General features: G+C 48.3%; 1 protein-coding gene across 1 annotated transcript; it reads right to left on the bottom strand.

Moving 5' to 3' along the window:
* Window positions 1-577: 577 nt before the first annotated feature.
* TMEM247 (transmembrane protein 247) lies at window positions 578-24963 on the bottom strand. Its single transcript, XM_033838192.2, has 4 exons — window positions 24861-24963; window positions 23796-24149; window positions 20821-21033; window positions 578-601 (listed from the first exon to the last, which is right to left on the bottom strand). The coding sequence occupies exons 1-4, from the start codon at window positions 24954-24956 to the stop codon at window positions 578-580; spliced, it is 687 nt and encodes a 228-aa protein (XP_033694083.2). The 5' UTR covers window positions 24957-24963.

Below are 24963 nucleotides of genomic sequence, written 5' to 3' on the forward strand. Positions count from 1 at the left end.
TTTCCCACACAACCTCACAGCTCGCCCCGTGGTCCTTTCCTGCAGGATGGGACCCCTTTCACTGGAAGGCAGGCTACTCCATTCTCTCCGCAGACGCAGCAGAAGGGATCCCCAGCTCAGACAGTCTTGGCAGACCCTTGGTCCAGCTCACCACCTCCTCCTGCACACCCGTGGAGTGATGGAATTGGGCATGTGTTTTTTTTATCACTGGGAGGTGAGCCCAGAGAGGGTGATGTTTGATGACTCCTGGCTGTTACCAAGCCTGAGTGGATTCACATCCCCAAGATCACACAAGATTTAGAACTTGAAGGGATCTTGAAAGCCAAATGTTCATTTGAATCTGAGGCTCAAAGGAAGCAAGGAAGCAGTCCTGGGTCATAGACAGCTAATAAGACCCTTGGGACTGCAAACAAAAAACCTGATAAGACTGGGTTGTTGTCATTCCTTTTTAATGAAAACTTAATGTTTAAAAGCTCCAAAACTTTGGCTCCCAGCAGGACAAATATGTTAGCAAATACATGGCTATAGCTGGTTCCTTGGAGAATCCTTCATTTCTCTTTCCCAGGGTGTTCTGTCCTCAGGGCTCAGTCACAATGAAGGTCTACAGAGAAGAGGTACCGGGGGGGGGGGGGGGGGGGGGGAGTGACTGTATAAGGGATGTGACTTGAGGGGGCCCAGGGATAGACTGGGGTCCTGGATGAGGTCAGGGCCCCGGGGGCATATTGGGGAGCAGAGTGGGTGGGAAGGTGGGGCCACCACACAGCACCGGCCAGAGCAGGTGCTCGTGAACCTCTGTAAAAGAAAGAAGAGAGGGAGGAGGAGGGAGGAAAGTGGAAGCAAGTTGCACTGGGGCTCAGCAGGAGCAAGGGAAGCAATAGGGAGTGTGTAAAGATTCTTATTTTCTCCTTTGGAATTTGAGCTCTGGGTTTTCACTCAGTTACATTCAAATCAGCAGACCTCTTATTCATTCATTCATTCCACAAATATTTATTGGCTGGTTACCAATGTCAGGCGCTCTGCCTGGCACCGCATCCCTTTCAGTGAACAGGGCGGTTAAGACCCCAGCTTTTCCAAAGGAACCCGCTGATGGGGATGGTGGGCACAAGTGAGAGGGCTGAGGGCTCAGGAGGGGACACTCGCTACGCTGAGCAAGTAGACAGCTGGTGACTTCGGTTGATCTAAGTGCTATGGAGAAGTAAAAGGTTATGGGCAGGGAGGCCTTTGGCGGCCTCTGCTCAGGTAGGGCCCTGTGCACCTAAGGCAGGAGAAGGAGGCATCCACGCAAACAGCAGGGTGGGGGGAAGGGGGCGGAAGGGAAGGACGTTCTGAGCAGAGGGAACCCCAGTGTGAGGCACCAGGCAGAGAAAGCTCTGCTGGCTTGAGAAGCAGAGAGGAGGTCAGTGGGGCTTCACCAAGCGAGTGAAGGTGAGACAGAAGGGGTCTTGTGGGCGGCCCTTAAAGGGATCTGAATTTATTCTAAGTACAATGGGAAGCCACTTAGGGCTTGCAAGCATGGAAGGGACATGACCTCATTTTACTGTGTCCCTGCTTCTCTGTTAGGTCCCCAACACAGCATTTGCCCCTCTCCTTTGCTCAAAAGAAACCCCACAGATCCCATGGAAATAGGAAAACAAACCACCCAGTCATCATCAGCTCAGATTAATGGACAGGTCTCTTTATAGGCAAGACTTTTTTTTTTTTTTCCTGAAAAGCCCTTTGTAAATAGCATCTGGGGCCAATGGCATCCCTTTTCCTTACAGAAAGTACCATTACCTTTACCTTTGTCTTCAGTAGCAGGAGCTGCAAATATTCAGGTATCGCATGCTTTCCACTCCAGGTTGAGGACAAACACTTAAATGTACTGTTTACAGAAATTACCCTATCCAAGCACCTCCACCTCCCTTTCTCCTTACTAGGGACCCTCCCCTGCCATCGGGATTTGTAAACCTAGGCTTCCCTCCCCCTCTTAGCTTCTTGTGCGTTACCATACCTATGGAATCTTCTGGTTTTCTTTTAGCTCAAACTTTATAGCACACCTATCCTTCTGGACCACTCAAGTCATACCTCCTCCTGACTCCTCCTCCTGGAAGCTTTCCTCACTGGGCTCTGGAGTGCTTGGACTTGTCACGCCCCTGGACTCAGCCCATCGGTTTGTTTTCCACGCTTTGGAGTTTGCATTTGTTTCTCTGGAGGGGCAGCTTCTCCCTTGCTTGTGACTTGTTTGTCTTCTTGAGTCATGGGAGTCACCTGATCCCTGGGAAGGGAGTGGACTGGGAACAGCGTACTGGCTCTGGACCCATGACATCAGGAAGATCTGGTAAGCAGGAATGGCACTGGTTATATCTTGAATGAATGAATGAAGCCTGGCTCTGTGGAGTTTGGGCCTGGCCTTTGACTAGTTCCTTTGGGCTGTGGATTGGGTTTACTTCTACTCTGTCTGGCTGTTGTGTGACCCTGGCGAGTCACATCTCCTTCTGTTGCATGAGGGACCAGGGCCTGATGACCCAGTTCCTTGGGGTTCCTCAGCCCCCCAGCTCCCCACTGCTGGCTTCACCCACTGTTGCTGACACTTGACCTCTTCTGTTCTCTCTCTCTCTCTCTCTTTTTGATTGAAGTATAGTTGATTTACAATGTTGTGTTAGTTTCAGGTGTATAGCAAAGTGATTCAGTATTATATATATGTATATAATATACACATATATATTTCCTTTTTCAGATTCTTTTCCGTTATAGGTTATCACAAGATACTGAGTATAGTTCCCTGTGCTATACAGTAGGTCCTTGCTGTTTACCTATTTTATATATAGCAGTATGTATATGTTAATCCCAAACTCCTAATTCATCCCTATCCCCCCTTTCCCCTTTGGTAGCCATATGTTTGTTTTCTATGTCTGTGAGTCTATTTCTGTTTTGTAAATAAATTCACTTGTGTCATATGATATTTGTCTTTTTCTGTCTGACTTACTTCACTTAGTATAATCTCTAGGTCCATCCATGTTGCTGCAAATGGCATTATTTCATTCTTTTTTATGGCTTATATTCCATTGTGTGTGTGTGTGTGTATATATATATATATATATATATACACACACACACACACACACACACACACACACACACACACTACATCTCTTATCCATTCATCTGTAGATGGTCATTTAGGTTGCTTCCATGTCTTGGCTATTGTAACTAGTGCTGCTATGAACACTGGGGTGCACGTATCTTTTCGAATTAGAGTTTTTGTCTTTTCTGGATATATGCCCAGGCAAGGCATTGCTGAATCATATGGTAGCTCTATTTTTAGTTTTTTAAGGAACCTCCATACTGTTCTCCATAGTGGCTGCATCAATTTACATTCTCACCAATCCTGTAGGAGGGTTCCCTTTTCTCCACACACTCTCCAGCATTTGTTATTTGTAGACATTTTGACGATGGCCATTCGGACCCGTGTGAGGTGGTACCTCACTGTAGTTTTGATTGGCATTTCTCTAATAATTAGTGACGTTGAGAATCTTTTCATGTGCCTGTTGGTTGTCTGTATGTCCTGATCTTTCTTTCGAGGCTTGCTTGTCTGGTGCCTACCTAGTTTGAGACTGGCCTTTGACACATGCTGGCCTGTAGGGCCCCTGACCCTTCTCCTGTGGGGGCCGTGGGCAGGGTTGTACACTAAAGGGTGTCGGGGAGGATACACTGCACATCTGCTGGCCTCTCTCTCCATCCAAGAGCAAGGCATGTTCGCAGGTGGCCTGCTTTTGGGGACGTGGCTGGCTGTGTGTAGGGAGTGTGTGTGTGTGGAGGGCTTTGGAGGGGCGGGGGAAGCCTTGGGCCTTAGACATTCTCACTCTGAAGACAAAGAGCAAAAATAGGGCAATGCATGCTCCCTGCCTCCAGGCTCTTGCTCATTGAGAGAATATACACTTGGATCTCAGAGTTTGGAGTCTTGTAATAGTAGTTTGTATTCTCTAGGCAGCACCATGCAGCCCTTCACAGAAAGGAATTGGTGTGGTTTATAGGTCAGAGTTCTGGGGTAGGAGATTGCAGGCCTGGGTTCTAGTCCTAGGGGTTGCCATGCATTTGCTGGTTTACTCCAAGTAACTCATTCACCATTTCAGTGCCTTAACTTTTCTTAATGGATAAGAAAGTGCCTACAGTATTCTCATTGGGGCGTTTTGTCAATGAAATGAGATAAAACAGAAAGCATTCTAAAAAGGCAAAAAAGATTCCCATGTGCTCCATGCTAATTTTGATATGGAACCTTAACTCAATGAAAATATTTGTATTAGTATACAAGAAATAAAAGACATTATAGAAGTTCAGAAAAGTTTAAAAATCACATATAATTTTATCATCCTGATATAGTTATCTTTTTCTCCTTTCTTTCATATTTTACAGTAATATTTTCAAATGACTGTGCATAATATGCCTACCATTTTGTACCTTGATTTTTCATATAACGGTATCACTTGATCTTTGTATCCTTCATTTTCCATGCCTGCAAATTTTTGCACCCAATATGTTTTATAATTCATTTAACTATTCAAACAGTAATTGACACTTGAGCTACTTTCAAGTTGTCCTTATAATAAATAATCCCATAATTAGCACATGGCTCTCTAGTGGAATCAGTCTGTATTTAACATTTTGTCTACTTGTTAAATTAATACATATACATTGTATTAATTTAAAAGATTTAGAGTAGCATAAAGAAAACTTAAATCACTCATAATTGTACCACTGACAGACACCAGTGTGAAAATGTGGGTGTCTGTCCTTCCACTCTTTTGCTACTCATATATTGTGTGTAGGGGCACATGTGTGTATACATATTACTGGCCTGATGGTGTGTGTGCAGCGTTCATACTGATTTCTTGCTAGTTACTACTAGGCAGGCAGTTAAGAGCATGGAGGTTAAAAGACTGGTCTCCAGTCTCAGGATTTGACTCTGTGAGTTCAAATCCTGCCTCTGCCATTTATTTAGGTAAACCCTTTGGATAACCGCTCAGCCTCAATTTTCACACTTTATTAGCTAGTCAACCTTAGGCAGCTTCCTTCTTTAGGCCACAGTTTTTAGAAGAGGGATAATAATAGTATCTGTCTACTTAGGTTGTAAGAATCAATCCGTAGAAAGCGTTTAGCAGAACATCTGGCACACAGGAAGTGCTCCGCAAATGCTCCCTGTGGTCATTTTCTCATACATCTTCCATGTCATGAAAGATTCTTGGAAATCACCATTTTTAACAACTGAACAATATTTTATTGTTCTTTTATACCCTAATCTATTTCGTTATATAGTTTGTTAATTTCAGTAACAAGCCGGTGAATTTCGTGTCCGGAAACCTTTGCCTCTGTTGGATTACTTCCCTTACAAGCATGCTAGAGCTGGAATTAATGGGTTAGAGTATGAGGATTTTTAAAAGACTCTGTAATACATATGCCAAATTGCTTTGACAGAAAAAGATTTTAAAGAACCTTAAGCACAATTTTCAAACTGCAGCAGCAGTAAGTGCAGTCTTGGACTTTTTTTTCTCTCCTCCCCCCCCACACCCCGCCTCCTTTCTTTCTATCCCAGTCCTTTAAATTGTAGCATGTGGAAGCCAACGCCTTCAGGGTCCTAGACTTTTGAGACGGTCCCTTGGTGTGAAAGGGCCCAGAGCCTGGGAGAGGGAGGAGGAAGAGAGAACTGGTTTGAATGTCGCTAGCCCCGACCGGCTTAGTAATTGTACCACAGTTGACAGATGCGGCAGCGGTCACGTGACCCGAGTATGACCTCATAGCTCCCGGCTCCCCCCACCCCCTTCACCCCGCCAGCCTGGGCTCGGGCACCCAGAGCGGACTCGGCGGCAGTAGCGGTGGCGGGAGGGGGAAGGCATTTCCATCACCCCTACTTGGCACGCTATTTAAAGGAGACCTGGGGATTTGGGAACTCTCTTTGGTTCCCTGGGCGAAGAAGGGGGACGCTAGGAAGCCCAGACTTCTGTAATCACTGGCCAGCGAGAAAATTCAACAGCACGATTAGCAAGTATTTGCTGAATGCAGCTGGGTGCCAAGTTCTGGCTGCAGGCCAGGCTCGGTGCCAGGCGCTGTTCAGATTTCATCGCGCTTAATTCTTTTTATCCGCCTCTTACTGCTGAGAAGAGAGGTTTGGAGACACAGATGAGAAAACTTATGGCTTAGCTGGGGAGTGAGGACTAGCCCAAAGCAAGAGAAAACTGGAGGAAGCAGTGGGTGCCGCGCGTGTACACGGGGTATTAGACTGCGGCCAGCGAGGCTGGGGGGCGTGGGTGGGGACACTGCCCGCCCACCCGAAGGCTTCTGGGAGAAAGGACCGGTGAGGTGGGACACAACAAAGCAGAACAGATCTCACACTGACCTGACAGGGCATCTGTAGTGGAGAGAATGGGGTTTTGGAGGAAAGCTGCAAATAAAACAAGTGAGAAGAGAAAGACGAGGGAGGAAGATATTGACAGGACGAAGGGGGAGCTCCTTGGCCCAGTTTCACAATAGTGAGAGCCCTCACCCCCTTGGCAACGCTTTAAGGGTGCCCTCAGGTCCCTCAAGCTTTAGGGAATCTTCAAAGGTGCTGATTTTGCATTCATTGTAGGCCCTCCCCTTGCAGGCAAGAGCCAAGCTCTGTGACGCTGGTGCTCTAAATGTTTTTCTTGTAGACTCCAAAAATTTTTTTGGAAAATATGTGTACCCCTTTGCACATTTTTAGGAGCCAACACACAAAATTTTTCCATAGTTTAAACAGTTACATAGGGTGTACTTTCTGGTGTACGCAAATATTGACATTTAAAGATAAAAGTGTTGCAGTACTCTGAGAAATGTTTCTAAATGAAATACTATAGTGATTGGATACCCACTGTAATCCTTTTAAAAAATACATGAAATTCTGCCTTAACAGTTGGAAAAATTTCATCTCTTTTTCCTCCTTGAATTTATATTTCCTTCTACTTTCCCTACAGAATTTTATCCTAATACATTTTTATGATTGTATATCTTTTATGCATCACCCTATCATACTTCTCTCCAACCAAGCTATGTATATAAAATGAATTTATTTTTAAAATTTCTTGTGACCATAGATTCTAAATGTTAGAGAATATTTTGTCTGGATTTGTACCATGACAACTAATATACAGTTAATCAAAACAAATGCTATTAGAAAATCTAATAGCTACTAAGGAAGCATAAAAAATAAAGATGAATTGAAAATACATCTCTTAATGAGAAGAAGCTTTTTTTCCCTACCCCAATTAGTTCATATATCCATGGATGAATATTACTCATCGCTAGAAGGGGTCAAGGTTCAGTATTAATTCTATTTGTGTTGTTTTGTTTTGTGTTTTAAATAGGTGCAAGAGCTGAGCTCAGAAATCTTTTCACATACATAAGTACAAAGGAATGTAGGGAGTTTTGTTGTAGCAATGTTGCTCAGTTTTATAAACTCCTTTTGAGTTAGTCTCAAAGATCATATGGGTAGATCATTAAAAACCTATCAGCTGACAACTAGAATAGATTCTCCTTCACTTTGAATGAGAGCAGAGAATTGGAAGCTAGTCGATTTGCCCAGTCATTAGTCACCCCTTTTCTCCACATGGATGCTGGCATTTAGACTGTCCTTTCAGTGCACCATGCATTTTTCCCTAAGCCAATGCGCTGTGAGGAGACTTGGGACAGGTAAGTAGTGTGCCTTTCTTTTGGGAAGTGGGAGAAGGGTGATTGTGCAAGCGAAGCAAGAGGGAAAACAGGCAGCATCCCTCGTCCATGTGCTCAGACAGGACAGCTATATAAGAGAGCGCTTGTGGAAGTCGAGGACTCATCATGTGAGGCTCCTAAAATGACTTACGCCAAAGGACGTACCCTTTGGAGGGTCTTCATGTATTCCCAAGAGCACCTGTACCTTAGTTTGTGCTGGTCCATTGCTGGATGGATGAGCAAAGAAAGGGAAGGTGATGGGGCGAGGGGTCCCTTCCCTGAGGGGTGACCACCTCTCTGTAGGGTCTTTCTGAGGAGGGGATGGAAACAGCAAGGATCTGAGCCAGGCACACTGGCTGCTGTCTGTCTCAGACCCAGACTCTTAGAGCTTTCCTTCTCCTTTTGGTTCAACCTGCTTTGAGCTCTTGAAAGACCTTCCTTCTCATTCTTCCATGTGGGGCCTCTGCAGAGCAGGGGGGCTGGGGGGCTCCCCACAGAGAAGTCAGAGTGGAGAGGAGCATAGTGGGACCATCGAGGGCCCGAGAAAGCTGGAGATCCCATCAGTCCCTGACAGAGGGCTGGCTACTTTGCTGGCTCTCTGTCCTCTCCATCCCAGGCTGTGCTCATTCGTGGGGGCTTGGCCTGTTGCTGAGGCACTTTTGTCATTAGAAAAAGGCCTTCTTTGGGCAGTACAGCACCGTGAGCATATGAGGTGGGGCTCACAAGACACCTCTGTACTAAGAAAAATTCTCCCCTTCCTCTGGACTGACGCAGCCCAGTGCCAAGGGGCATGGCTTGGCCAGGGGAGGGTGGGCCACATTTCAGTGCCCACTTGTCCCCTCAACTGGGCACCTTTTGGCATTGCACAACCTCATAACCATGTGGGGCACGCTGCTTGTTCTAGCCTCCCTGTCTTCGAGCATACTGTCTCCCCTCTTGGAGTGCTGTCCTTCTAGCTGGATTCACCAAACCCTACCCACCCTTTGAGGACGGCCTCAGGTGCTGCCTTCTCCTCCAAGAACCAGGCTCCTCCAGCCCACGATCATCTGCCCCGCATGTGGCTTCCTGCAATTCTCTGTCTATAGACATTATTTATACCGGAAATGATGGGGGGGTATTTATACTAGAGCAATGGTTCTCAACTGGGGGCAGTTTTGACCCCCACAGGACATTTGGTAGTATCTGGAGATATTTCTCGTTGTCACAACTGGGGCCGGGAGCCTGTTACTGGCATCTAGTGAGTAGAGGCCAGGAATGCTGTTAACTATCCTACAATGCACAGGACAGCTCCCCTCTCTCCAAGCAAAGAACAATGTGGCCCAAAGTGTCAACAGTGCTGAGGAGAAACTCTGGACGAGATGATCTCTAGTCTTGAAAACGCTTTATGTCACACCCTAAGTTATATTTTAGGGGTTTTATATTGTGTTTTAATGATCAGTGTCAGTGTTATTTTGCAACCAGATGGTAACTTCTTGGAGGGCAGAGACCGTGTGTCTTGCAGGTCTGTACCCTAAAGGCACTAGCACAGGATCCCCCAGAGATTTTGGCCATCAGGAAGATACAAAGGAAGGATGAAGAGATACTCTCTGGCCTGCCCCAACCCTGCTATCAGATGTTTCCCATGAGCCTCTGCTAGAATTCCTTGCCAGTTGGACTCTATTACATTATATCCTAAAGCAACAGCAACAACAAAACTGAAGACAAGAGAGCCAGACAGACACGGATTCCTTAGTATGGCTTAGGGAACCACCCAGTCTCCAGCCTGCCCCTCACTACGTGCCTAAGCCATGGGCTAAGCTGAGGAGACGTTGAGAGAAATCATAAAACTTCAAGGTTGTGGGCAGCCAAGTATCAGCTTTCTCTTTAGCCGGGAGCGAAGAATCTATGAACTGTTCCCTAAATCAGTAAATGCAACCTGGGAAACACCACAGCAGGATTCATTAGAAAGAAAAGCTCTGATAGATTTCTCTCAAGTGTAGCGTCTCTCAGCATCAGATCTTTATATTTGAGGGGGTCCGGAGCACGAGGACAAAGGGAGGTCCACAAGCCATGTGTTGACGTATCTTACAACTGTCAAGTGCGCTAACAAATTGTTAAATGTTCCAGCTTCCTATCTTGAAAAATAAATCTTCATGATGACCTAGAAGGTCAAGTTTGGATTGAGAATGCTCCTATTCCTCTGATCCCCATGCTGGAACATGGTGGTTTTGGGGAGACCTGGCCCCAGGCCCCCTCCCCGCCACCCTGCACTCATGGGCCATGGCCTGTCCCCTTCTCCTTCACCCCCCAGCTCTGCCTCACCCTTGGAGGGGCCTGATGTGGCCATCCAGCCTACATATCCAGGTTCCAATCACACCTCTTTTATGCTCACCACCATTCCAGTCTACCCTGTGGAGGGAGGAGGGACCTGGGGAAGAGGACTGACTGCAGGCTGGAGAAACAGGTTTGGGACCTTCTGGGCAAGGAGTTCCTTGGTCCTGTATGCCTAGGGTATGTTCTTGGAAGGTGTGAGTGTGGTGTACATGTCCACTTGGCCCTACAGACTTTTTACCCTGTGGGGAGGGGGGAGACCAGATAAGAATCAGAGGGGAGCCCTCTTAAAGTGCTGGCCCAGAGTGAGGTCCCTCTTATTGGATCGAAGGGCACACTCTCTCCCAGAGTAGCAAGAGCTACATCATGTGCCCTGGGCCTCCTGGAGGCCAATCCCCCACCCCTACCCCTGCCACACGCGGACTGGGCAGGTACCTCAAGAGCCATTTTGGAGGGTAACAGCTTTATTGAGATATAATTTATATACCATACAATTTCCCCATTTAAAGTGTGCAATTCGATGGCTTTTAGCATCTTCAGGTTTTGCAGCCGTCACCACATTTAATTTTAGGACATTTCATCACCCTAAAGGAAACTGTGCACCCCTAGCTCTCATCCCTCAATCCCCCTGTTCCCCTAGCCCTAAGCAGCCACTAATCTGTCTCTAGAGATTTGCATATTCTGGACATTTCATATGAATGGAATTATAAAATATGTGGTCCTTTGTGATTGGTTTATTTTACTTAGCATGATGTTTTCAGGGTTCAGCCATGTGGTAGCATGGATCAATGCTCCATTCCTTTTTTTTTTAATTAATTTATTTATTTTTGGCTGCATTGGGTCTTCATTGCTGCGTGTGGGCTTCCTCTACTTGCGGTGAGCAGGGGCTACTCATTGTGGTGGCCTCTCTTGTTGCGTAGCACGGGCTCTAGGCCTGTGCCTCAGTAGTTGTGGCTTGTGGGCTCTAGAGTGCAGTCTCAGTAGTTGTAGCGCACGTGCCCATTTGCTCCACAGCATGTGGGATCTTCCCAGACCAGGACTCGAACCCGTGTCCCCTGCACTGGCAGGCGGATTCTTAACCACTGCACCACCAGGGAAGCCCCTTCATTCCTTTTTATTGCCAAATAATATTCCATTGTATGGCTCTCTCACACAGTAGTTATCCACCCATCAGTTGATGGACACTTGGGTTGCTTCCAGACCTTTCATGGTCTTTTCATGGAGCCTTTTGTGAGTGTACAGACTATGCTTCTCTGTGGTTTCCCACTGGCATCCCCTCTCAGCAAGGTCCTACCACCATTTCCCTTGGCACAGACATCAATACCTCAACCCCTCATGGGGCCAGAGCAGGGCTGTTTTCCCTCCAGAAGTGGACAAATGGCTCCCTTTCCACATGTGGGTTCTCATGTATGCTCCTAATAGCTCCACTTCTCCCCATGTCTCTCGCACTCCCTTGTTTAGGTTCAACCCCACGGCTTTCTCCAGAGGACAGGCTGGGAACAGGTGCCAAATCACCTCCATTAGCTATTGCTGAGCCCACGTTCCAACTCATGTAATCCTCTTCTCCTTAGCCAGATGGGAAAGCCCTTGCGTGATTCAGAACTCTTGGTTCCAAGTGACAGAAACACAATTTAAATCAAAGTTAACAGCAACTGAAAAGCTTAGGGATGTCTCTGTTTCAGGTGGATCCAGGGGCTCAAATCATGTCAACAGGGACTCACTCTCTCTCCTCCCTCCCTCCCTCTCCTTCCCTGAGTCTTCTCATCTCTTCTTGGCTTTGCTTTTCTTCACGTCAGCTTTATTCTCAGTGAGACCTTCCCTAAGTGGAACAAGACAGCCTCCAGTAGCTCTGGACATTTATTCTGCTTGCTTAGTACCCAGTGGAGAGTTTATCTTTCCCAGGAGTTCCAGCGAAAGTCCTAAGTCTGAGACTCATTGGTTAGGCTTGGGTCATGTGTCCACACCAGAACCAATCATTTGGCCAGGAGATGGAATGCTCTGATTGGCCAGGTCTGGGTCTTGGGTCCACCCTCGATTGGAAGTCAGCCCACTTGAACCTCATGGACAAAGATTGATGAACAGGGAGTTCCCCAAAAGAAAATCAAGGGGAAATGAACATTGAACACACATAGCAGATGTCACTGGAACCATCCTATGAACTGGCCTGTCTCGGGTCTGCCCTACTAATTTATCATACATATTGAGATATGCCTGAATCCTAGTAGTGGACATTCCTAGGCTGAGATCCCTGCTACATGTGATAAATTAATTTATGAGATTCTAGAAGTTAATATCCAAGATATTACAGTTCCTAAGGAGGGTTTGTAATTGAACATATACTTAGTCCAGGAAATTTTGCCCTGATAGTAGAATTGTAAGCTTTATACAGCAGGACAGTGGAGAAAATATTTTTGAATTCAAGAGGCCTTTTGGAGACCCAGATGCACTGTAAGTAGGCATCTGTCCAGACCACCCATGCATAGGATCTAAATGTCCTTGACGTAATTTCATAGTACTTTATCCACGCCAGGGATGAATGGAGTCAGGTGGGGGAGGTGGCAGAGGGCCCAGGGAGTCACAGGCAGGGGTCCTGGGTGGAGAGGAGAGAGCTGGTTGTAGCAGCACAATATAGCTCTTCTCCGAGATTCCCCCCTCACTCTTCCCCCCCCTTTCCTTATTCCTTTGTCACTATGGCAACTAAGGAGCTCCCTCATCCTCTTCCCCTCTCCAGTTGGCTCCGATCCGCAGGACCCACCTCTCTGTCTCACCAACTTCACAGAGCTGTTGCCAGCCTCTCTCCACGTCTCTCAGCGAGGGCACCCACCTTTGCCCTCCACCCTCAACGCACTCTCTTGCCTCATTTCCCCACCCCCAGGCCCCTGCCTTGTCCCTTCTTTAACTCTGATCCAGGCTCGAGCCAAATTCCCATCTTCCTTCAAGAAGTTGTATGAAAATTGGATTTTTGCCACTCTAACCTGATTTGAAATGCATTAAGAGATCTGTCTCTTGAAACACCTCAAGGTGAGGGTATTTGTGAAGGGAAGAAGCATGCTTTACTGCTGCTTCTGTGCTTAAACACGGTGCTGGAGTGAATCACGTTCTATTTTCGTAACTAGGAGTGTTTTCTGTTTGAAGAAACCCCCCAGCATGTCTCTGAGTGAAACAGAAGACTCTATCATAAGGGAAATCACATCTCAAGTTCAAAGTTTGTGAACTGGTGGGCCCACAGACTTTTGTTAGGTCCATAGAGTGCTTAAAAAGATGGAACCAACACATAAAAAGACTGGATTCCTGGATGCCCTTGAACAACTAGACAGGGGGCCTGCATCCTCACATGGTGGAAATGGGAGGGAGGGAGGGGACTGGGGGCATCAAGGGCTTTGAGTGTGGATCTCCCTCTCGCCAAGAAAATAGCAGGTGTGTGGAGTTCCTGGGCTAGTGAGTGAGGACTTAACGTCCTTGTCCCCTCTCAGAGACATTTCCCTCCACAGCCTTTGGTGGGAGGAAGGGAGAGAGTGGGTGGAATGAAACGGTAGATTTTTAAGCCAAGTACCTTTGAAGCCACTACCCGTAGGTGTGCAATATAGAGGACATAGTGGACTGCACAATACCATGTGAAATACAGTAACAGTACTTTTCACATACGTTATCAAAGCAGCTCTGAATCGTCATTCACAAATACAAATAAACGAGACATAGATTTCGTAGCTTTCTTTAAAGCAGCTTTCAGCTCTGCGCCACACTTGACCTCTGCCACCTTCTTGCCGAGGGAGCTCAGGCAACTCCTGAACCTCTCTGAGTCTCGTTCCCATCTGCAAAGGGAGGATGGGTATAGCACTCCCTCAGGGAGCCGCCGTGGGATGAGTTGACATAAAGTGTGTTGCACGGGGCAGAACACCCAGTAGGTACTGGGGAAGCGTGTGCTCCCTTCTCTCCTCTCCAGCACGTCTTCACAGAGGCTTGAGCTCGGGATCCTCTCAGGTTGTCTAGTGTATCCTTTAGTTCATTGGCTTGTTAATTCATTTGCTTCAAGCACTGATTGACACCCCCCCCCCCCCACCACGGCAGTGGGTTGGTCCCTGCAGCACACAATTAGCTGCTCTGGCATCTCCTGGTCAGAGTGCTGGGAGGAGAGCAGGTCCATGGTAGAGAATGTCTGAGACCGCCCTCCCCCGCCTCCCTCCCCCCACCCCCCACACTGCCTAAACTAAGGGTTGCCTTGCTCAGCACTTTCTGCCCGGCTTCCTGGTGGCTGTCTTCCAAGGCCTGCTTTCTGCCCCAGGACCCTACAAAGGCTCCTTTGATGAAAAGTTTGCGGCAAAGTGACTGTGTCATTTGATACAAATGAGGCTCATGAGGGTAAAAAGTGTAGCTTTATTCTCCTATTTTGGGATTTTCTAGCCCAGAGAAAAACGGGCAGCTGAATGGGGCTGGGGGCGGAAGCCAGGAGGGAGGGGAAACGCCAAGAGTTGGAGAGCTCTATGCTACATTTAGCCCTGGGATTAGCAGCTGCAAGCCTGGGGCGTGACCTGCACACCAAGGGGTGCCTCCCGCTCAGCCAGACTCTGCCTCCAGAGCCGGTGGGTGTGTGAGGGGCGCCCCCGCATTGCCTGGGAGGGGATCTTCTGTCCCCCCAGGCCACCAGACTCAGCATCCTCCACTGCTGGGCCTGCTCCCGTGGTCCCCACCCCCTTTCAAAATGCATAGCACCTGCTCCCCTTCCTCCAGCTGATGGGGTGCCGAGGACCAGGATGGGATTTGAGGGGATCCACAAAAGCCCCCCACCCCAGAGGGTCTCCATCCACCTCGAGGGCTGGCCTCATGGGCGGACTGCCACGGCATTGGCACCGGGCCCCATGCTCGGGGACCCTACGCTCAGGGAGACCTCACACTTGGTTTCAGGCTCTGCTGTCACCACCTTGGAATTCTCGACACCCTGCATTGTCCTTTTGCGCTGGGCCTCACAGACTCTGGAGCCGGTTCTGATCCTCTCCACTTCTCCCAGTTCTTAAAGTCAGGTCGGTGATCCCTACACATTCTTTGCTCATCTATTTTTTTTTTTTTTTTTTTTGCGGTACGCGGGCCTCTCACTGTTGTGGCCTCTCCCGTTGGCGGAGCACAGGCTCCGGACGCGCAGGCTCAGCGGCCGTGGCTCACGGGCCCAGCCGCTCCGCGGCATGTGGGATCTTCCCGGACCGGGGCACGAACCCGTGTCCCCTGCATCGGCAGGCGGAATGTCAACCACTGCGCCACCAGGGAAGCCCTTTGCTCATCTTTTACTAACACCTCTCATTTGCATAGCTCTGCCTTTTCCATGAGCCTGCACACTGTTATCATACCTGTCACCACGAGTCCCTAAATCACTGACTCATGCCAGAGGTGTTTGTGGGATTTGTCTCATGACCCCAGACCCTTTGATGCCACCCCTTTGTTCTTAAGGAATAAAAATGCCTGCCTCCTGACGCTATCTGCGATACCCTCATACTTAAGTGTAGGAAATTTGCAAGTCCAAAGCTGATCCTCCACTTGGCTCTTAAGAGCCCTGGACAAGCCCTCTGGGAGCGCTTAATAAATACTGACTAATGAACCTGCAGCTGCTGCTCCTTTGGCTAATTAAATCTAAATAAGTCACAGGCTTTAAATTATGCAATAAGGCTTGGCCAAAACAGCTTAAAAATGCGGGAGCCCTAGTTTTTCTGCTGTACCCTGTGGAAAAAATCCCATCTTTTAATCATGCTTAACCTTCCTGAAAGAACAGTGGCAACCTTTAAATAATGAATGAATGTATATTAGCGAGATTTTTTTTCCCCAAGCTACACACAACGGAGCTAGATCATAAAAGGGACAGAGGCAGAGATAGGCCTGGGGGGATTCCGGAAGTTTCTGGTGAATCGCAGAGTGCTGGGAGAAATCATTTGGTTGCTCAGAAGCCCAGAGCAAGGACTGGTGAAGAGCACAGAGGGAGGAGGGGCGGACGCACTGCCATCCAGCCTGCGCCTGCCAGCTGTGATGGAGGCCCCCACAGCACTGGTGGGGGCTACGTGCTCAGTTATCCTCTCTCCACTCCTTCCTATCTTGCCTCCACGTACCCTCCCACCCCCGAAGACCCTCCAGGCCAAGAGCAGTGTCTTCACAACAGAGCAAAGGTTGAATTGAGTCACATCACCTAGAGCAGTGCTTTGCAGACTTTCAGGTGCACAAGAGTCTTTGGGGATGTTGTCAAAAATGCAAACGATCAGTGGGTCCAGGGTGGGGCCTGGGATGCTGCATTTCTAAGATGCCTGGGGCTGCTGGTCCTCAGATCACGTGCAGAGTAGCAAGGATTTAGGTTTTGTAAGGAAGCTGAACATTACAATCAGTTGGGACACTCTTCAGGTGCTCCCAGGACACCATCTCAGATAAGTTAGATAGGAATTTCTGAAATCAGACCCTAAGCTCTTTGGTCCCATTCTCCCCATTCCCCACCTTTTTTTTTTTTTTAAAAACTGAATTAGAGTCTAGATAATTTTCAGGTCACCCAAATAAAGCCTAGAAAGCTTAACCAACTTGCTTGCAATCACCTCCTAAAGTGGGATTAGAAACCGATCTGGCAGGGAAGTGGCCTTGGAAACCAAGCCTGCTCCCCCTTCCCTCCTGCAGATCTCAGCATCTCCAGGACTCTAGCCCCGTCCCTGGGCTCAGGGTTGCAACGTATGTGAGTCCATTTGGGGAGCAGGAAAGATTCTTCTTTCTCCTCCTAAGCCTTCCTGGAATTCACTATTAGTGCTTAATTGCTTGGGCTGAAGCTGAGTGTAATGTGTAGGATCTGTTACACTCTGTCTTCAGCGTCACGGTGTGAGTGGGATGACAGGACAGACACTGGGGGCACTGGGCTCTGTCCTATGGGATCTGGGACTCAGGAAGGGGAGGGACTCTCAGGGCAGACTCACCTCCTCCTGCAACTTTGCTGAGAGCACCCAGCACAGAGGGATGTGCTCTTCTAAGTCCCCAGGCAAGGCTGTGGCCCCGGTTGTGTAAGATACTGGGGCCTCAGGCAGAGGTCAGGAGGTTGCAGGCAGAGCTGTTCCAGTTGTGTATCCGGAGAAAACCATGACCTTCCTGCTGTGGTATGTGAGCCAGGCCTTAAGGCAGAAGTGCAACTGTGGGCCAGGCCCAGCTTGGCTACAGCTGTGTCCTACCCAGTTGTCTCAACCTGGACCATGACACTGGGGCAGAGAGTGGGAGCTGGGCTTAAGGAAGCAGCAAGGTACGGTAGACACAGTTATTTGCTTATTCAGTATCCACCCTCCCCTTCCCCACCCCCACCATATTATCAGAATCTTAATTTTGTTCAAGGCTGCAACACTGTCCAGGCCAAAAACTTACCACACCTCATATGTCCTTGAAGCTAGGAGCAGCAACATGACCAGGCTGACCAATGAGATGTAAGCAGAAGTCTCTAGGCGGATCTTTCTGGAAAGCTTTGAAAAAAGATGGCCCCATTTCTTTTCCCCCTCTGCGGACCTGGAGTTGATACCTGGAGCTATAGCAGCCATCTTGAGATTATAAGGCTAAAAGCCATGGGGTGAGGGGGATGAACGCCATATGCTAAGGGTGGTGGAACAGAAGGAAGGATCCTCTATGACTGAGTTCTCGATGACTTCCTTGAGAAGTTTCACCATCACGGACTGCCCAACCTGGGACTTCTTAGTATGTGAGACACATAAACCCCTATTTGGTTGAGCCACTGTGGCTGGGTTTCTTTTACAGCTAAATGCAGTCTTCACGCTGGGACCTTAGAAAGAATGTTCCTGGATTGGAAATGGGAAGAGAAGGTCAAGGCAAGAACGTGGCCCCCAGGAGAGGGGAGGGGGGAGGATTTCCCCTCTTTGTGGGGGGAGGGTCACTATCTCACTCTACAATCTTCAGGGATTCCTTGTTTCCCAAGGGACTAAGTTCATATTCCTCAGGTCAATATTCAAGACTATAAAATTTGGCTCCAAATCGGTTTTCCAGGCCTGTTACCATTCACTGGAGCAAGGATGTGCCTGCCCCTTCTTTGAGTATAGATTATACACTCCCACCCTGGTCTTAATTCACATGAGTTCTCCCTACTCCTTTCTACCTGTCACAGGCTTACCTGCCCTTGTGGGCTGCTCTTTTGAGAAGACTTCCTATCACCCTGGGCTCCAGGGACCTCTCCTTTAATCTCCTTCATCACTGAGGTCTATGTGCCTGACAGTTTCTTTATACTTCAGTGTGTATTAGCTGCATCTCCTCAGCAAGGCTGTGAGATCCTCCAAGGCAGGATTTTGGGAGTGTGGAAATACAGAAAGGTCACTTTGGAGTCAGACTTGAGATCTAAGATGATCTCGGGTACATCACTTAACCTCTCTGAGCCTCAGTATCCTTGTCTGTGAAATGGGGATAATGTACATGTCTGCCTCCCAGGCCTCCATAAAGCATGTAGCCAAGTGCCTGGCACATTGGAGGTGCTCCAGAAGGGCTTGTATGCTGACTTGTTGCCTGCTTGGTAATCCTAGGCTGTGCCTTTTTTCTATCCTTTGTATCTCTCTCCACTTTTGTCTCTCCCTTCCTTCTGATTTTCTGCATCGCATTTGAACAGTGAGGTCTGTATCAAGTTTGAGGAGTGACCATGAGCTGTTTTCACTTTTGCCTAGGGTAGATCTTTGGCTACTGGCTTCAGTCTTCTATCAGAGTAGGAAGTAAGGATAGAGGGGAGATTTCATGGCCATTGTGAAGGGGGTGAGAAGACATGCTAACTTAACTGAAAGGAGTTTACTAATCTTTCTCTGAAGATTTGTAAGGAAAATGGGTGTATTTAAGTCCAGTTTTACCTGGCAACAGGATGATGAATTGAATGGCCTTATAGCAGTTTTTTGTTTTTTTTTTATAAACAAACTCCCAATTCTGTTTGTTGTAGTGAATTAAACATCTGGGCCTTAATCTTTTTGATATCCTGATCTCCTCCTTCTTTTGCCTCAATCCCACCCCAGAAACCCAGATCAAATTAGATTGTGGGAAGTGACCCATAGCAAAAAAATTCTGCCATTGAAAGTTTAATGAGAAATGACAGTTTTATTACTTCCAAGTAAATACCTGTCACGCGCAGCTATAAATGGGAATGAATGCATTGAACTGGGTGGAAAATGAGAAGTCACCGTGGACTGAAACGGCATGATAATGTGTACTGACAATGAGTCCCGCGGCGGTCTTCTCTTTTCATGTGTTTCACTCTGCATCACTCAGAGAGCCCAGCAAGACAGAGCATATTCTTTTGTTCCTCTTAAAGCAGAGCCTTATGTCCAGGAAGAGGAAGGGTCAAAAGAGACTTGATTGATTGCAAAGCTGTGTCCATTCAGTTTGCTGCGTTATCCTTAAAGTCTCCCGTGCTGGCCATCATTCCTGGGCAGGGCTGGCGAGGTGGGGGCAGCTGACAACCTGCTGTGTGTGTGTGTGTGTGCGTGTGTGTGTGCGCGCGCGCACGTACGTATATGTGTAGAGGATGGGGGAGGTGAACTCCTTTGCGTTGTTACACTGGGCCACTTCTGTGCCTCTCGTGAGTCCCCTAGTGCCCAAAGTCTGTTCCTTTTGGTTGTTGCTGCCTGTGGTTGTGTATATCTCTGTCGTAGACGACTATTTGCTGTGTATCTCTGTGTGCGTGTATGTGTGTGTATGTGATTTGAGGGTTGGGCGTGTGGCCTGTTTAGGTTTTTTTCTCCTATTTGTCCACTGGAGCAGCATTGCTGACCGCGCCTAATCAATCAATGCCTCCTTACCAGCGCCCCTAGGAGTATGCCCAGATTTTGCCCCCGCCTCACCCAGGCACATGCTGCTCAGTGCTCAGGATACCTGATGGGCCTGTCCTGGGTTTCCTGGAGCTTCAGCGTCTCTCTTCTTGAATTGCATGTTGCTGAGGGCAGGCTCCAAGCATGCGTGGTGGACTGTGTACAGTCCTGCTCAGGCCCAGGGCTAGATGCACCCTTGCCAATGCCTTGGTGATGCCATCTTGACATGTCTGCAGAGCTGGAAAGAGCTTGGGGAACCTTGGCTCCTGTATTAGTTTCCTGTGTTAGTGTTGCTGCTGCAATAAATTATTACAAATGTAGTGGCTTAAAACAACTCAGATTTATTCTCTTACAGTTCTGGAGGTCACATGTTTAAAATGGGTTTGGCAGGGCTGCATTCCTCTGGTGGCTCTAGGAAAGAACCCGTTTTCTTGCCTTTTCTAACTTCTATAGGCTGCCCGCATTCCTTGGCTCGTGGTCCTGCACCATTCTCCCCTCTGCTCCCATGGCCACATCTCCTTCTCTGCCTCTTACCCTCCTGCCTCCCTCTTATAAGGACCCTTATGATTACATTGTGCTCCTCTGGGTAGTCCAGGATCATCTCTTCATTTCAAGGCCCTTAATTTAATCTCAAAGTCTCTTTTACCACGTAAGGTGACATATTCACAGGGATGTGGACGTCTTTGGGGGGCCTACCCTCAAAAGCCTACCACAGCTCCCCACACCTCAGGGAAGATCTATCTGAGTAGATGTGGTGGATCCCAAGTCAGCCTGGTCATGGTATGATTTCTGTGATTCTGGAAAGGCTTTCTAAACCCTTCTCCCTACAGATACTTCCCTGGCCTGCTACCTTCTGAAATTCTCCTCTTGGGGAATAAAGCATCTTCATCCACAGTGGGGACTCAGGCTTAGTAGAAGGCCTGAACAACATGTTTCTCCGCACTAAGGTGTAAATGGTTGACAGCAAACATTTCCTAACAGCAAGTTCTGATGGGAGGGAGGCACAGGTGAGGGAAGGAGGTGCCCAGTGTTGAGAGAGCAAAGGCACTTGGAAGTATGACCATAAAGTTTTAATCAAACAGAGCAACATGGCCACGATGCAGAACAGGTAGTGCTTGGAGAAGAGAAAGAAGACTATCTCCTTGGTGACATAGATTATGTGTATGAAGATGAAGCAGTACAGGAACATGGCGAATTGGTTCTGGGGAAGCAGGAGATCCTGGAGGCCTCCCGAGAACTGTGGGGGAAAGAAGAGAGTAGAAATGGCAAAACCAGGGCTTGGGTGGTATACCAGGCAGACCCGGGCTTCGATCCTGCTCTTGTCCCTTCCTGAACGTGACCTCGGGCAGGCTGTCTTCCTCACCTAAGGTGAGGGTAATCGTGCCCACCTCACAAGATGATGATGAGGAAGAGTGAGGACGAGAATGAAAATCCCAGGCAAGGTCACGGGCACAGAGGGGCCTCATGAGTTTTCACTTCTTGAGCCTGGTCTTAGCCCTCCTGAGTCAGGCCACCCCCTTCCTTTCTTGGTACGCTCCATGCAGCCTCTGAGCCCACATGTGGGCAGTCTCTTTCCTACTCGAGATCCCCACATCTGGACACCAGGTCTTGGGCGTGTTCTCTGGACAGTGTCCCCAGATACTCCACCTTGCTTTCTGGGTGGTGGCGCAATGAGAGGGGGTCCCTTGGGCACAGATGACTGTGTCTGACTCTCTGGGCCCTAGTGCATGTCACATAAGGTCAGGCTGTGGTCCTTCAGCCCAGGGGGTGGTCTCTCCTGCGGACAGGTAGTAAGAGATAGGTGATGGGGCCTCCGTAAACTCTTAGGGTTTGGGTGTGGGGGAGGCAGCTTGAGCTGTCTGGCTGATTCTGCCTGTGTGTTGCTCTTTTCCAGAATCTACATAACTAAAGTCGAACAGACCCCCACTTTAACTATAGAAAGCATCAACATATAAGTAGAGTAAAAGCTGATATAGCTATTTTGATCTATAGTTAAGAAGGCATTACCCACGGTTCATTCTTTAAAATATCTTTTCAACTCATGCCACATTTTTTGTAAGCAGGCATATGGCAGGGACTGTGATGCCCTAAATTCACTAGAAACATATTCATAGAGATATTTTTCAATACAATGACAATTATCTACCCACCCACCCACCCACCCAGAAGAAGAGAGGTGGTAGGCTTAAAAATTAAGTCAGCTCTCCAAGTACAGGCACAGGAAGTAAAACCCTTTTGTAATCTATTGTTAAAAGACTGGGGTTTTGGACATACTATTGTTGAACCAGCTACGTAAAATGTGAGAGTAACTAAATAAAACTGAGGGGGCAGGAAATGACTCCAGTGATGCCACCTCTAAAATGAATAGTAAGGAAGATGGAAGACCAGAGGAAGAAACCCAGTGTTCTGGTGGGACTGGAGGGCTGGACAGATCTTGTGTTTTTCTGCAGACCTGGTGTGGCTCTGGTTCCGTGGACTTTCTGCCACTGTTTGTGGTCTACGTGCTAATGGCTATTATTTGTGATTTTGATAACAAATTGTGCATTTGTGAAACCTTTTAGACTTTTCAAAACGCTTTCAGTCGTCTATTTTTTTTTTAAAGCAGAAGACAGAGAGCAGATAGGACTGTACACCAAGGATTTCCATCTCCTCCAGCAAGGAGAAAGATTTTCAAACTAAAAAGCAGGTATTTTGTGAGCAAGAAAAACAAAAGAGAATTGTTAAGAAACCAGCATGTGTTCATTGAGAACAAATCATGCAAAACCAACCTAATTTTCTTAAAAAAAAAAAATGGACCAGTCAGTTGGGGAATTGCTATAGTGTAATATCTTAATTCTGGGAAACCATTTGACAGTGTGTCTCAGTACAGTTTTCTGGACAAGGTAGAGAAATGTGAGCTGGAGATGATGTAACTCAAGGGTGCTGATTAATGGAACATTGCTAACCTGTAGGGAGATCTTTTAGTGGTATTTACTTTAGGTCATATCCTCCTCAACAATTACAGCAATGACTTGGATAAAGCCAGGAGGCAAGTTTCTCAGAACTGAGGATGACTCAGAGCTGGGAAGCATAGCTAATACATTACATCCTGATAAAATTGAGAAATGATGAACGTAAGTTGTTGCCTTTGTGTCAAGAAGTGAATTGCGTGAGTACATAAAAATGGTAATAGCTAACACTGAGCGCTTACCTCAATGTGCCAGGCCCACTGCAAAGTGCCTCACGTGCATTCTTTCATTTAATCCTCACGACAACCCTATGAGGTAGGTATTACCTTACAGATGAGCAGACCAAGGCCCAGAGAGGATCAGTAACTTGCCCAGTGTCACACAATTTATATGTGGTGGAGCCAGAATTTTAACCCAGGACTGTCTGATTTTAAAGCCCAGACAGCATTGCTTTAAACAATAACATCTTTCATTATTTAGTGCTTATGAAGGCCCAGCCAGAGTGCTAAGCATTTCCCATCCCATTTAATCACAAGCAGGCTTTCTTATCCCCATTTAGATTAGGGGAGAGTGGTCCATTTCTTGCCAAAAGATGTCTAAGTTTTAGTTGACAGCAAGGCAGCGTGATCCAACAGAACACGTGTGGCCCTGATCAGGGGAGCAGGGGATGGTTCTATCAAAATCCACTAGCCAGACTGCAGTGGGAGTTCTGGGTCTAGTCCCAGGCGTCCTATTTTAAGAGATGCAGAGAGGAGTAGAGAGTGGTGGAAATCCAGACATAGACGAAGTGTTGAAGAGTTTTCCCTGAGGAGGAAAGCCATGGACAGGCAAGTGGACAAGGTGGCTTCCAGGTCCCTCCTGGGGAGGGTTGATCCTTGAAGAGTTGGATCTCAGCTTAACATGGAAGCTCTAAAGCAGTGAGCCGGCGGGCGCAGGGTGGGGAACAGCCGAGAAGCAGGTAAGGTGGGCTCCCCGTGCAGGTCAGGGATGGGCTCCCCTCACCCCGAGTTTCCCCGCACCCTTCGCCTCCCAGCTGGGACCTGTCACCTACCAGGCGGGGCGTCGCCTGCTGCCGCAGCTGCTCCATCACCTCTTCGTGCTGCCGCTGCCGCTCGTTCTCCTCCTGCAGGTACCAGAGCCGCTCGAGCTCGAACTCCATGCGCATCTTCTCCAGCTCCATCTCGTCGTTTCGCTGGGGCCCTGGGGTCCCCGGCGCCGCTGCGGCTGGGGCCAGGGGCGGCTCTGCGCGTTCAGGTCCATCGCCCTCCTGGCCCTTGGTGGTGGCGGGGCCGGCCTTGGAGGAGAGTGACTTAGGTGGCCCCGGGCAGCCTCTGTCCTCACAAGTTTCCATCTCCTCATGGTAGTCGTAGGACGAGTCTGGCTTGGGGGACTCTGCCTCCTGGGCCTGGGAAGGGGGAAGTGGGGGGTCTGGAGGGGTTAGCATGGGGCCGCCCACCCCCTACCCCACCACGCTCCTGCAGCCCCAGGCACAGTGCACTGGGGTGCTTGAAAGCGGTGTGAATTGTAAACATCTAGACTGAGTTCTTCCGAGAAACTTCGACGGAGTTATCAGGACCTGAGAGTTAAGGAGGAGAGGGGAAACGGACACAGAAGAATGGCACCCTAAAGTTGCAAGTGGGGCCTTTGGGAGGGTTGAGTAGAAGTCTGTCTTCCTCGTGATCTTCAGATCACTACTGGAGGTAACTTTCCCACCTCCCACTCTACTTTGAGGCCAATTAGACATCCAGTCCTCTGGGGGCCACAGAGGGAGGAAGAAACCCAAGGTCTGCATTGAGAGAACCTCAGTATATGGGAACCAACGGTAGGGTTATGGGGAAGCCTGGTCCCATCTGCAGGAGGAGGAAAGGGCCCCACATGGAGCGCTAGATGGGGGAGACCAAAGCCAGCTTCAAGTGACCTGACAATCTTATGAAGGGCTACCTGGTCTCCAGTTACAGCTGAGTGCCAGCGTGGGGATAGGGTGCACGTCTCCTACACTTCTTAGCAGTTCTCTGGAATCTAACAGCTCTCAGCTCCTATCTTGTGGTGTCCCCATTATGCTCTTCCCCCCTGTGCTGGGACAGGCTGGGGCAGTGAGAAGAGGCATCCTCCTTACCAAAGAAGCCTTTGACTTCCCTTCGGACATGGGGTCATCAGGCACCATCTTGGGGAAGGTTGGGCAGCTTTCTCCTGCCCCCCGGCCTTCCATCATCTCTCCC

This window comes from Tursiops truncatus, chromosome 14 (genome assembly GCF_011762595.2).
Source record: "Tursiops truncatus isolate mTurTru1 chromosome 14, mTurTru1.mat.Y, whole genome shotgun sequence".
NCBI classification, from domain to species: domain Eukaryota; kingdom Metazoa; phylum Chordata; class Mammalia; order Artiodactyla; family Delphinidae; genus Tursiops; species Tursiops truncatus.